General features: G+C 37.4%; 2 protein-coding genes across 4 annotated transcripts; one reads left to right on the plus strand and one right to left on the minus strand.

The window, feature by feature from the left end:
- Positions 1-1,294: 1,294 nt before the first annotated feature.
- On the plus strand, positions 1,295-7,015 carry APM1 (aminopeptidase M1). Its single transcript, XM_048116571.2, has 19 exons — positions 1,295-1,580; positions 2,017-2,162; positions 2,455-2,557; positions 2,832-3,018; positions 3,101-3,194; positions 3,402-3,555; positions 3,740-3,844; positions 3,931-4,047; positions 4,217-4,330; positions 4,458-4,640; positions 4,729-5,011; positions 5,106-5,227; positions 5,337-5,434; positions 5,756-5,933; positions 6,022-6,136; positions 6,204-6,271; positions 6,364-6,438; positions 6,522-6,599; positions 6,673-7,015. The coding sequence occupies exons 1-19, from the start codon at positions 1,350-1,352 to the stop codon at positions 6,856-6,858; spliced, it is 2,637 nt and encodes an 878-aa protein (XP_047972528.1). The 5' UTR covers positions 1,295-1,349; the 3' UTR covers positions 6,859-7,015.
- Positions 7,016-8,026: 1,011 nt separating this feature from the next.
- LOC125215215 (protein phosphatase 2C 50-like) lies at positions 8,027-11,138 on the minus strand. 3 transcript variants are annotated; one of them, XM_089068941.1, is made up of 5 exons: positions 10,877-11,138; positions 9,292-10,158; positions 8,902-9,213; positions 8,728-8,833; positions 8,027-8,637 (listed from the first exon to the last, which is right to left on the minus strand). In XM_089068941.1, the coding sequence occupies exons 2-5, from the start codon at positions 10,099-10,101 to the stop codon at positions 8,303-8,305; spliced, it is 1,563 nt and encodes a 520-aa protein (XP_088925067.1). In that variant the 5' UTR covers positions 10,102-10,158; positions 10,877-11,138; the 3' UTR covers positions 8,027-8,302. The 3 variants fall into 3 exon arrangements, with proteins under 3 accessions (XP_088925067.1, XP_088925066.1, XP_088925065.1); XM_089068940.1 differs by having other exon boundaries at positions 9,292-10,247; positions 10,877-11,137; XM_089068939.1 differs by having other exon boundaries at positions 9,292-10,493; positions 10,877-11,137.
- Between the last annotated feature and the right edge of the window lie 1,458 nt (positions 11,139-12,596).

Genomic DNA, 12,596 nt, shown 5'->3' on the forward strand with positions numbered 1-12,596 from the left:
TGTTTTTGTTAAGATTTCTGTTGAATACTTTTCTGCTTTTTTTTTGTGCGGACTATATATTGGGCCGAAACAAATTTAAAGACCCGACCCGATTCGAGCCAATTGAGGATTGATATTAATGCTATTGAAAATAGTCTATGAAAAAAAAAGTTCTAATTGGGTTAATTAAGGATCAATCGAATCTCTTTAGACCTATAGATGTGAATCATGAACCGTCCATGACTCTATAATCTCGTAAATTCAATATAAGTTCATGCCATTAATTATTTATTTTCATAAGTTTGTGTTAAAATGACAACCCCTTTAAAAATGATACCGTGATACCACTTATACAGTAAGATTATAAACGCTACACAGCAATATTACAAACACTACACAACAATCTATAAATTGTTGTATAGTGTGTCGGATATTGCTGGACAAGAAAAAATATTGGATAAAGACCAACAAATTGTTGGCCGTCTTTTTCAGATTTTTTTTTTGCCACGTAACAGCTTATTATTCGTCCACATATACAAATGATTAGCTAAGAATGGTGATATGGTGTTATTTTAAGGGATAGTGGCACCCTAACATGCCCCTATTTCCATATCTTCATTTTTATTATTAATTATTTTTTGCTAAAGCCAAAAAATGTCTTTTTTTGGTATATAAAGAAAACCACGTGGCGCTACAACAGCTCACACACGACACATCCCACTATTCAAGGCTGAAGCCAACAAATTTAATTTTATATATTTTAACAAAAAGAAAGAAAAATAAAATCTATTTCAAAAAATTGAGAATGGTGATTTTGTTGGGACAAATAAAAAAATAATAATCTTACATACGATAAAACATTAGTAATTTATATGATTCTACATTTTAGTAACTACAAAACTGTATAAATTAAATGGAACCTTGCATCATTTTATCATACTCCATAATATGAATCAAAAGATATGTTTAGTAGATTTTTTGTTCTCAATTATTACAAAAATGTTGAAGCAAAATTTTCACTATCATAGAATTAAACAATACTTCATCTATTTATACAAAAATAGATTTTAATTGTTCAAAAACATTACACTTTTATTACATGTGCAATCCTAATTTTCCAAGTGCAAACAAATCGAAACTTCATTGCTATTTTTATTTTAAACTCAATTTTAAAAGTCGTGAACTTAATTTTTGCAAACATGTAAATATAATTCGTGGCGGATTATTTGCAACAAATAATAATCATATTTATATAAAATAATTGTATAAAAAAATTGCAATTCTATCTGTATATATTGGCTTCGGTCACAAGCAAAGCAAACTCCTCATTCATTCACAAGCAAAACTGAAACAATTTGTACAACTCAACAATGGCGGAGCAGAATCAGGATTACTCACAATTCAGAGGCCAGCCGCGTCTCCCTAAATTCGCAAACCCTAAGCGCTACGATCTCAAACTCAAGCCCGATCTCGACAACTGCAAATTCACCGGCGTCGTTCAAATCTCCGTTGACGTTGTCTCAGACACTAAATTCCTCGTGCTTAATGCCGCCGACCTCTCCGTCAACTCCAAATCCGTCACCTTCGCGTCTGCGAATAAGGTATCTCTGCATAGATTGGACCGAAATCGTTTAATTTTTGTTTTTTTTGCTAATTTCAGTGTTTTCATCTCTGTCTGGGGATATGTTTATCTCGAATCGAAATCAATTGCATTGACGAAAATGATGAAATTGATAACTGGATAAGTATAAATGAAATCGATGCGAATAATTGTACTAAAAGTTTTTGAAGGTTTTTTGGTGTGTGATTTAGTGGAATCCATTTTTAACTGTATGATCCTGTAAGGTGTTGCTACTTGCTAGGGGAAAGTTAAGTTGGAAGAGAATCGAAAGAAGTCTTCAATTTTTCATACAGTGGACCATTATATGATCTGATCATTTGGTTTTCATGGTGGTGGAACTTTTCCTTAGGCTTCTCATGCATAAAATTTTTCATCTTGGACGGGTTAAAAGTTAGTTTTGTTGCTCGAAATTCCAGGTTTTGGAGCCTGTGGAAGTGGAATTATTCGAGGAGGATGAGATTGTGGTTCTGAAGTTCAAGGAGAGTTTGCCGATTGGTGTTGGGGTTCTGAGTTTGGAGTTCGAGGGTACTCTAAACGATAGGATGAAAGGATTTTACAGAAGGTAATACACCTTTTACATATATATGTTAGTTATACACTTATACGGAATTCATGATTTCTACATACTGCGTAATTATACAGACAATTCTGAGTGTGTGTTTATAAATTACATATTTGGGCTGATTTTTTTGTTATTATTATGTTTTGATATCTTTAATTCGTGTAGGGAGAAATCATAATTTCTTATTGTGTCTACTGCTCTGCATTGTGCTTTTGGATGCATAATGTAGGTTTCGTGAAATTCTTTTGATGCACATTGAAGTGTAGATAACAATATGATGATTTTTCTGCAGCACCTATGAGCACAATGGTGAGAAGAAGAACATGGCTGTGACGCAGTTTGAGCCTGCTGATGCTAGACGGTGCTTTCCCTGCTGGGATGAGCCTGCCTGCAAGGTGCTTTTAGTAGCTTCTCCATCCCCATTCTTCATCCCCTATCAGCGCTGTTCCTTTGAGTTGTCCATTCTAAGGGTCATCAATGTTTTTTAATCTTATCGGCACTGTTATTGATAGACTGATGAAGCTAGTTTAAAATGATATAATTCTTGTATCACAGCCAAATGCTTCATTAACAGAAAATTCTTATCACAGCCAAATTCTTAACAGCCAAAATGCTTTATTTTATTTTATATTTCTAAAAACTTTTGAATTACCCACACTTGCTATTCAGGCTACTTTCAAGATTACATTAGAAGTTCCATCAGAGTTGGTAGCTCTTTCCAACATGCCAATCGCTGAAGAAAAGCAAAATGGGAATCTCAAGACCGTCCACTATCAAGAATCACCAATCATGTCAACCTATTTGGTGGCTGTTGTAGTTGGCCTGTTTGATTATGTTGAAGATAATACACCTGATGGTATGTTAGCACTCACCTTTTTATTACAGTAAAATTTAATAGTTAGCTATATTTTCTTGATGATGTAGTACCATGTTTACAGGAATCAACGTCAAAGTGTATAGTCAGGTCGGCAAGACAAGTCAAGGAAAATTTGCTCTCAATGTTGCTGTCAAAACCCTTGGTCTTTACAAAGAGTATGTAGTGTGCATTATAAAATATATACACCACCCTAAAATTTTTAGATGGGGTGGAAGTAAATGTGTCTTGGCTGTTGCCTGTTCCATATCACGGCTGTTCTGATGAGATGTGCTATTACTATTAGGTTTCTTAAAAAGTATTTCTTTGGATCGCAATTTTGTGAATTTGTTGACTTAGATCTTAATGTTTAATCTATGATTCAGCTACTTTGCCGTGCCATATTCCCTTCCTAAATTGGACATGATTGCAATCCCTGATTTTGCTGCTGGAGCAATGGAGAACTATGGTCTTGTTACATACCGCGAAACAGCTTTGCTTTTTGATGAAAAGCACTCTGCAGCTGTAAACAAACAGAGGGTAAAATGCGTTGGCTGAGAATAGACCATAATGCCTTGTTTTGTCATATCTTCATCGGGCCTCAACCCTTCTTATTTTAACCCTATTGGCTAATATCAGAACCATACTAAACAGCATATCATGTGAATTTTTGCATCTATCAAATGTACTTTGTGTACTAATAAGCTGCTTGTCTCGTATTTAGGTTGCAACTGTTGTAGCTCATGAACTAGCACACCAGTGGTTTGGCAATCTGGTGACTATGGAATGGTGGACTCATTTATGGCTGAACGAGGGATTCGCTACATGGGTATTATTATCCTTTCAAGTTAAATCCTTATTTTTATGGAGAAAGGTACCATAAAGTTCTTAAATTTTTTAATTCTTGAAATTCAGGTAAGCTATCTAGCTGCTGATAGCTTGTTCCCAGAGTGGAAAATTTGGACTCAGTTTCTTGATGAATGTACCGAGGGACTTCGGCTGGATGGGCTTGCTGAATCTCACCCTATTGAGGTTAGCAGCAAGCACTGACTCTTTTTTCCTTCTATTTAAATGCTTGTTTTGAAATATAAGGATCCAGGGGACAATGCTTACGAAATACTTAAGATTTAGTAGTTAGAAATATTTGTTATAACGATGATGCATATATTGAATCTCCAGTTTGTTTGCAATCTCATTTCAGGTGGAAGTCAATCATGCAAGCGAAATAGATGAAATTTTTGATGCAATCAGCTACAGGAAGGGTGCATCTGTCATTAGAATGTTGCAGACCTATCTTGGTCCCGAAAGTTTTCAGGTTGATGATTTGGCCATGTGTAGCTGGGAATGTCAATATATACTTATATAGTATTTGCTCTTCAAAATTCCATCTTATCAATAATACATCTTATCTCATTTTGTTGTTCTTTTCTGAAATCTTCTAGAGGGGACTTGCGTCTTACGTTAAAAAATACGCTTGTTCAAATGCAAAGACAGAAGATCTATGGTCAGCTCTTGAGGAACATTCTGGTGAGCCTGTAAACAAGCTGATGAGCTCATGGACAAAACAGGTCGGTTATCCTGTCATCTCAGTGAAGCTCAAGGGACAGAGCTTGGAGTTCGAACAGGTTATTTGAATCCCACTTTCCTTTTCATGATGGGTTATTTTTAGCTTTTGGATATTCTAAATCCTGTTTATCTCGTGCTTTTGGACAGTCCCGATTTTTGTTTACTGGTGCTCATGGTGATGGACAATGGGTTGTCCCAATATCTTTGTGCTGTGGCTCTTATGATGCTCGTAAAAATTTCTTGCTACAAACCAAAAGTGAGACTCTTGATGTCAAGGACTTATTGAGTGCCTCAGGTTCATCGGGCCGCCCCTGGATCAAAGTTAATGTCGAGCAGACTGGTTTTTACCGGGTGAAATATGACGAAGACCTATCGGCTGGACTAAGGGATGCAATAGAGAGGAATTATTTGTCAACATGCGACAGAAATGGTAAATTTGATTGCTCTTCTTTTTCCTTCAATTCTTTTGTTATCTTATTTTACAGGTCGGGAAAATATTTGAATTCACTTTATATCTTGACCAGGAATATTGGATGACTATTATTCGTTGTCCATATCATGTGAGCAACCAATGTCCTCTTTACTTGCTTTGATGAGTGCTTACCGTGAAGAGCCCGAGTATACAGTCCTATCTAACTTGATCGGTGTAATGTTCTCTTTGTTTCCAAAATTTAGTAACTTTTGGCAGATTGTCCCCTCTACTTGTGGATTACTTTCTCGGTTTAACATTAACATAAATTTTCTTGGTTCTGCAGGTAGCTTCGAAGGTAGCAAAAATTGTTGCCGATTCCTCACCCGAATTGGTTGATGATGTCAAATTGTTCTTCATCAATCTTTTCCAGAACTCCACAGAGTATGTTACCCGTGATTTTTTGTCCTGCTTTCGACACAATGTGTCAGGGTTGGTTGTACTGTATATGAGTTCGTGTAAGCTCATATCTCATGTGCTCGAACTACTCCTCTGCGATTCAAATATCCTTATATAAGATGCAACGGCTGATGTTTCTGTCTCCCATTCTCATGTTTCTGTAGATATAAAAAGTCAATGAATAGACCAACACTTTTCTTTCTTACGGGTCCTCGATATTGTTTCTAATTTTATCTAACTGTAAAACAACATAGCTGGTTCAAATGTACATATATTAAATTTTGGTGCTGTTTCTTTTTTTTACAGGAGACTTGGCTGGGATCCTAAACCAGGGGAGAGCCACCTTGATAGCATGTTGAGAGGAGAGCTTCTCATAGCATTGGCTTTATTCGGGCACAAGGAAACTTTAGAAGAAGCAAATAAGCGCTTCAGCATATTTTTACAAGATAGAAATTCACCTGTTCTTCCTCCTGATTTGAGAAGGGTTATAACGAAAAACTTCAAACTCTATCCACAATCCATATCTCTGAGTGACTTTTTTGCTAACAGAACCTTCCCATTCCTGTTTCCAGGCAGTATATGTTGCTGTGATGCAAGGTGTGAACAAATCGAACAGATCTGGCTACGATTCTCTTCTCAAGATTTACAGAGAAACCGACCTCAGCCAGGAGAAAACGCGAATTCTAGGTACAATTTCATCATTTGAGCAATTTTGACATTCACAGGTGCTTACGTTATCCTATCTTTCCTGAAGGCTCGCTAGGTACTTGCCGGGACCCTGAAATCATTCAAGAATTCCTAGACTTCTTGTTATCTTCGGAGGTACTAATATTCATGTCACTGAAATCAAGATTCTCCGTTGCTTCCTTCAACACATTTTTCCTAACAATAGCGCCGTTCCTTTTATAACACAGGTGAGGAGCCAAGACGTCGTATTTGGGCTGTCTGTCAGCAGCGAATCTCGTGAGATAGCATGGAACTGGTTGAAAGTAAGCCTATTTCCTCATTTTGCTCATAAGTAAGCTCGTTTCCAGGCCACCTCCGTTGATTGGTAGACTCATCTTGTTTGCAGGCCAAGTGGGATCATCTCACCAAAACCTATGGCGCCGGATTCCTCATAACTCGCTTCATCAGTGCCATTGTGTCACCGGTAAGTGCTCATCTCCTCATTCTCGTCTAATCTTAAGCAGTCAGGTTCTCACGTGCCACGTTCTCCCTTTTAGTTCTCATCATATGAGAAGGCTGCCGAAGCGGAGGAGTTCTTCAGCAGCCGGATGAAGCCGTACATCTTGAGGACGTTCAAGCAGAGCATCGAACGCGTCCACATCAACGCAGCCTGGGTTAAAAGCATTCGGAATGACAAGAATCTCCCACAAGCTGTCAAGGAGCTTGCATACAGGAAATACTGATTTCTTCTTGTGCTTTGTTTGGATTCTGCTGATGTTTAAATATGTCATTTATGAAATAAATTATGCATATTATCGGATTCTCTCTTTCAAACACACTACAGTTTTATGACTCTGCCTTCTTGGGCAATGGCTAGTTTGGCACTGTGTTTAATGTTTATTCATCTCTCTCACGCAATTTTTTTTTGCATACCGAATTTCGATACACTATGGTGGTGTTCGGTTTGCAAGATAAAATAATACCAAGATACAATCTAGGATTGAGTTGTGAGATTATTTTAGTCATAGAGGGTTAGCTATGACTAATTATCCCAGATTATCCATCTAGGATTGAGTTGTGGGGTTGAAGCTCATGAACCAAATACACTATAAATTTAATCTCGGATACAATCATGCAAACTGAACACCCCCTATCTGTATTGAAAATTGACTATATAAAAGTTTCGTTATGTCATTTTATCGTAGTTTTATTTCATATCGTTATACATATTTGGTATCAAATTATTGGTGTATCGCAATATATATACTGAAAATTATTGTATATTGAGATTTTGTTAATTTTAATATTTTTTGTATACAATTATATAGTACTGATATTTTAGTATATTAAATATTTTTCCAACCTTATATGAGATCCCTCTTATTTGGCATAAACTTAGTACTCCCTCCGTCCCCCCATTAGGAGTCACACTTCCGTTTCTACACTCGTTTTATAACAATGATAATAAATAGTTAAAGTGGAGAAATGGTAAAATAAGAGAGAATAATGTAGAAAAAAGTTTTCTCTATATTATTCTCTCTTATTTTACTTTTCTCTACATTATTCTCTCTCTTATTTTACCATTTCTCCACTTTAATTATTTATTATCATTGTTATAAAACGGGTGCAGAAACGGAAGTGTGACTCCTAATGGAGGGAGTACTACTTATGATTTTCCAATGTTTTGTCAACTTGCACCAAAAGATTCTCATAAAATTGAAAGAATCTATATGTCTAGAAAATAGTTAATGTACACAAGCATTTAGTTAAGCGACTCAACAGAAAGATACTATAACATTATTAAATTAACTCTATTGCTTGGTTGTACTTTGAAAATGACCTAACAGAATACATGGAGTAGTAATATTTTTTTCAGATTTGATATAGATTTGCTATATCATAATCAATTACTCATATTAATAAAACATTTCATTCATTCTATAATATACACTATGATCGATACAATAGCCTGCAAACCACACAGAACCTTAAGGCCGAAGGCGCGTGGGTTCCAAAACCCTAATCCGAATACTACTATACTAAATAAACTTTACATTATAATTGCACAAATCTATAGCCCATAATTAAAACATATGGGCGAAACAAATCACATTTTTTTTGTCACATTATTTAATTTAAGGAAAAAAAATAAAAAGGTTAAAAGAAGAAATTATCTTTATTCTAGGACTAGGTCTTGTTCTTGATCTTTCTTTGAGTCTTCAAGTCTACTACAATAACGGAGATGTTGTCCTTGCTGCCCTTCTGCGTCGCCCGGTTCGAGAGATACTCCGCGGCTGCCTGAGCCGCGGGGTCGATCGCCTCGCCCCGTTCCAACGGGAGGGAGGCGCCGTTGTGCTTGTGCCAAAGTAGTATCCTTTTACGCGCTAGATCACAGGCCTCGTCGTTTGACATGACATCCCAAAGGCCGTCGCTGGCCAGGACGAGGCAGTCGTCGTCCTTCGTCCGTGGAACGAACATCACTTCGGGATCGGGGATGATCCAGGGCTTCAGATACCGGTCTCCTGCACGCGGGAAAATGGACGTTCGAGCAAATGAGACAGACACGAAACTATGGAATGACGGTAGGAATGAAATGGAATGCGAAGGCGTACCGATAGACCTCGACATTGCAAGGACGCCAAAGACGCGATGACCGTTCCATTGTATGACCTTCCCTCCCGATGCTTCGATGCGTGCGTACTCGTCTTCCCGATTAGGCTGCAAGATACGAGGAAACAGAGTTAGGGGGCACGTTAGACGGACTTTAAAAACTTACGGGCGGTTACCTTGTGGTCGACGGAAAGGGCCATGGCTTCTTTGCCACGGTAGAGCACGGCCCTCGAGTCACCAGAGTTGGCCACTATTATATGAGAAGAGCACACTAGTGCAACGATGGCCGTGGACCCCACGGTCTCGGGTGCGAGCGGCTCGAGGCTGGCCTTCCCTCCGACCTCATCGTCGACCTTGAGAAAACATCTAGTGAAAGCTCTCCTCCACTTCTCTTCACAGCTAGCATTATCATCATCAAGGTTGTTTATCATCACATCCAACTCTTCATTCAAAGCAAGATGCAGACGATCACGGCAGTAGTTAGCTACCTGAAAACACGACACAATCATATCTCGAACGCGTTGCAACGACGCTGCGTGATAAAAAAACACGAAAAAGACATCCACCTGAGAGCCTCCATGACCGTCGTACACGCCAAAGAAGTGGCCCGTCAGATGGCTCAAGCACGTCGTCGTCCCCCCTCCATCCTCACCGGTCAGCAACCGGATCGGGATTTTCAGCAAACGAGGCAGAGCTGCGACTGCATCTTCCATCTCCGGCCGCCTACCACAAACAGAGGTGAGACCCCAAAGAGGCACACAATCCACTTCAAAGATACTCCGGCCTCCCCTCCCGCTCGGCCCCTTCTCCAACCGAGCATCAGGCTTCAATGCTTTAGAGACGGCAACATCAGCAGCCCCTTCCGCGGATACAGACGGAGAATCGCCTAAAACAGCATCATCACCACTCGGATTCCTCGAAACAAGTATTCTCGAAGCAAGCTCCCTCTCAACCTCCAAGAAGTTGGCCTCAAACGCCAAGAAATCGTCCCCACACAGACTACTAGCATCACTCACCACCGACAACGAGCAGGAGCTATCAGGCATCGCATCACCCTCCAACGAAGACGACCCATCCTCCTCACTGTCGCGGACCACAACATCCCGAGCCAGCCAGAGGCTCTCGTCCTCAGACATCGTAGCCACCAGAGACGAAGACCCCTCGCTCCTCACCTCCCCCGACCCCAACGCCACCGAGAAACTAACATCACTCCCCGAGTCACCAAAGCTGCAATCATCATTGTCTCCATCCACAGAGTTGCCCAAACTCTTCATCTCAGCATCCGTAGCCGCCTCTTCCTCCATACTCTTCGGGTAGTCAAGAGTGAAATTACCTAAACTAAATGGCACCGAGACCGCCCCACGCCTCCCCTCCATCGAGATCACTATCTATATACGAAAGGTTGCCCCGCAGCCCATCTACTCCCACATCACCTGTCATTGTTAAATTAACTCACCACCCCCCTCCAACAGAAAGCAAAATCTACCATTTAAGATCAAGAATCCATTGCCCATGATCCAAACTAAACCAAAAAAAGCTTATAATTAGAAATTACTTCCTAGATCTGCCATGCTTAAAATGAATACCAATCACCATCACTGAAAAAAGGAAGTCACCACACATAGAAAAGTGAACTACTAAACTCACTCTAACAATCCAATTCCCCCAAATATTCACTTAATTAAACTATTCCAAACTTCAATACATGAAGAAGCAAGAAAGGGGGAATCCATCATCACCAAGATCCATTCTTTACTCAAACAGTCAACTGAAGCAAAACAAGTCAAAAAATTGACAATAAGAAAACAAATCAAGATTGGGAATTTATGACAATATTTGAGCTGAATTAAAGCAGGGAAGCAACAAAATGGTTGATGGAGAGAGAGAGGGGAAAAGTTTGAAGAATCACAGGAAAACCCTGAATAAAAAGGCAAACTTTTTTTTCTCAACAAGAAGACTTTGAGTAACCTGGATCTGAGGCAATCTATGTCAACCCTTTATTCAAATCTTGAGCTACTTTATTTAGTCTAACTCTCCCTTTCAACCATTAATTACTTTACTTGCTCAAGAAATTGGTAACACCAATAAATAAAATATTAGTAACAGCAAGAAAATGAAAATTAGAAAGTGAAAGGTAACTACAACAACTACCTGCTTTCTTACTGTTATTGTTTCCCTCCTTTCACCATCTGTTGACAAATCAAGAACCCCAGACAAAAGAATTGTGGGTTCTCCAAATTTTGACAAAATCATAATAAAAATTTGATCTTTTTCATAGCTCAGGAGGTTATAGTGGAATCCCGGCAAAGTTAGTGGGTGGGGTGGGATTTGGAAAAATGATTAAAGCAAAAAGGAATGAAACAGTAGTTAATTATTAGTACAAGAAATTAATGGGGATTTAATACCATCTGAGTAAACTAAGATATGTTGTGGAGGAAATGACAGATGTCCAGTCCAGATTTGCATATTAAAGCATCTCCACCAATTCAGTTCTTGGTGAGTGTACTTCTCAACTCTCTTGTTTTTTTGTTTTTTTGTTTTTTTAATAGAATTTAGATCTTGAATTTGACTGCAGTGAAAAATACACTAAGCTGGTTTTGGTTTTGAAATTCAGTTTGATCATATCATTATTCAATGATAGTGCTACAAATTTGGAATATATTTTTCGACACTATAGATTGCATTTTTGTAGTACTAGTACACTAGTACTGATTTGGAATATATTTTCGACATTATATGTTGCAAATTTATTGGTTGCAATTAAATAGTAGTACTAATTTGGAATATAATTTCGACACTCTATGTTGCAAATTTATTGGTTGCAATTTAATAGTAGTACTAATTTGGAATGTACTAATTTGGAATGTTGCTAATTATTGTTGCAATTTATTTGGAATATAATTATTAATCAACACTATTCATTAACTTTGAAGATTTATTACACATACCACAATGTAACTCCAAAACTTTGAATAAAAGCGAATCCATATTAAAGTATTAGTATTAAATTAGTTTCGTGCAACCAAAAAAAACTACAGTATAAAATTTGGTCGAATCTTTTTCCAATTTTTTTTAAATAGAGAAAAAATCATACAGTTAAAATTTATTTATATTTATTAAATTGTGAGTATATACGTGAAAGTGCATTTAACATGATAGTTGAAAAATTATACGTGGTGTCACCACAAATGGATTAAGTGATACTCCATCTCTTATTTCTAAATAAAAAATGTTAATTGGTTGAAAAATATTAAAAATATATTATACTTATTATACAGTATTTTTTGTCATGAGATATTTAAAAACAAATCTATTTTTTATTTCACATTCTAATCCTAAAATTAGCTCCAATTTAATAAATTCGTTTGAAATAATCCTCAATAAGAAGAACCTTGTAAAGTTAGACGTTGAATATTACACGCAAATAGAAGTCATAAATTGAATTAAATTATGGATAAGATACGAATTGTTGTTGGGATTTAGTCACGTGTAAAATGTAAATGTGTAATCCATTTTTTTCCAACTAGTAATATTTAAAAGCTTTTGACATTTGAAAAAAGTATAGGACAAACAGTGAGTGAACTTCTAACTTTTTTTTTCTATGATTGGGTTAAATCAAGTAAAGATTGGCGTGCTTTGATTTTGATTGCTTCTCTACTCATTCACCACAATGCTTTAACCATGTGACACATCCTACTAAACTTTATTTCTACCTCATTATAATAGTTTGGAGTTGAATTTTTGAATAGCAACAACAATTAGCTCTAAAGTAATTACTCCCCATGTTCCCTCATAGTTGAGACAAAACTTTTCGGCACGGAGTTTAAGATTCAAATATTGAGTGTGTTAAATAAATAGATAAAAAAGTAAG

This window comes from Salvia hispanica, chromosome 3 (assembly GCF_029641045.1).
Source record: "Salvia hispanica isolate PSC_SH4W2 chromosome 3, Shi_PSC_v1, whole genome shotgun sequence".
NCBI lineage: Eukaryota > Viridiplantae > Streptophyta > Magnoliopsida > Lamiales > Lamiaceae > Salvia > Salvia hispanica.

Bases quoted from the DNA above. Each gene is read 5' to 3' on its own strand.
- LOC125215215 (XM_089068941.1), bottom strand. From the start codon at position 10,101: ATGGAGGGGAGGCGTGGGGCGGTCTCGGTGCCATTTAGTTTAGGTAAT. The intron at 9,214-9,291 runs GTGGATGTCTTT...TCGTGTTTTCAG, and splicing joins ACGGTCATGGAGGCTCTCAG to GTAGCTAACTACTGCCGTGA. The intron at 8,638-8,727 runs GTACGCCTTCGC...TCCCGCGTGCAG, and splicing joins TGCAATGTCGAGGTCTATCG to GAGACCGGTATCTGAAGCCC.
- APM1 (XM_048116571.2), top strand. From the start codon at position 1,350: ATGGCGGAGCAGAATCAGGATTACTCACAATTCAGAGGCCAGCCGCGT. The intron at 6,137-6,203 runs GTACAATTTCAT...TCTTTCCTGAAG, and splicing joins GGAGAAAACGCGAATTCTAG to GCTCGCTAGGTACTTGCCGG. The intron at 6,600-6,672 runs GTAAGTGCTCAT...TCTCCCTTTTAG, and splicing joins TCAGTGCCATTGTGTCACCG to TTCTCATCATATGAGAAGGC.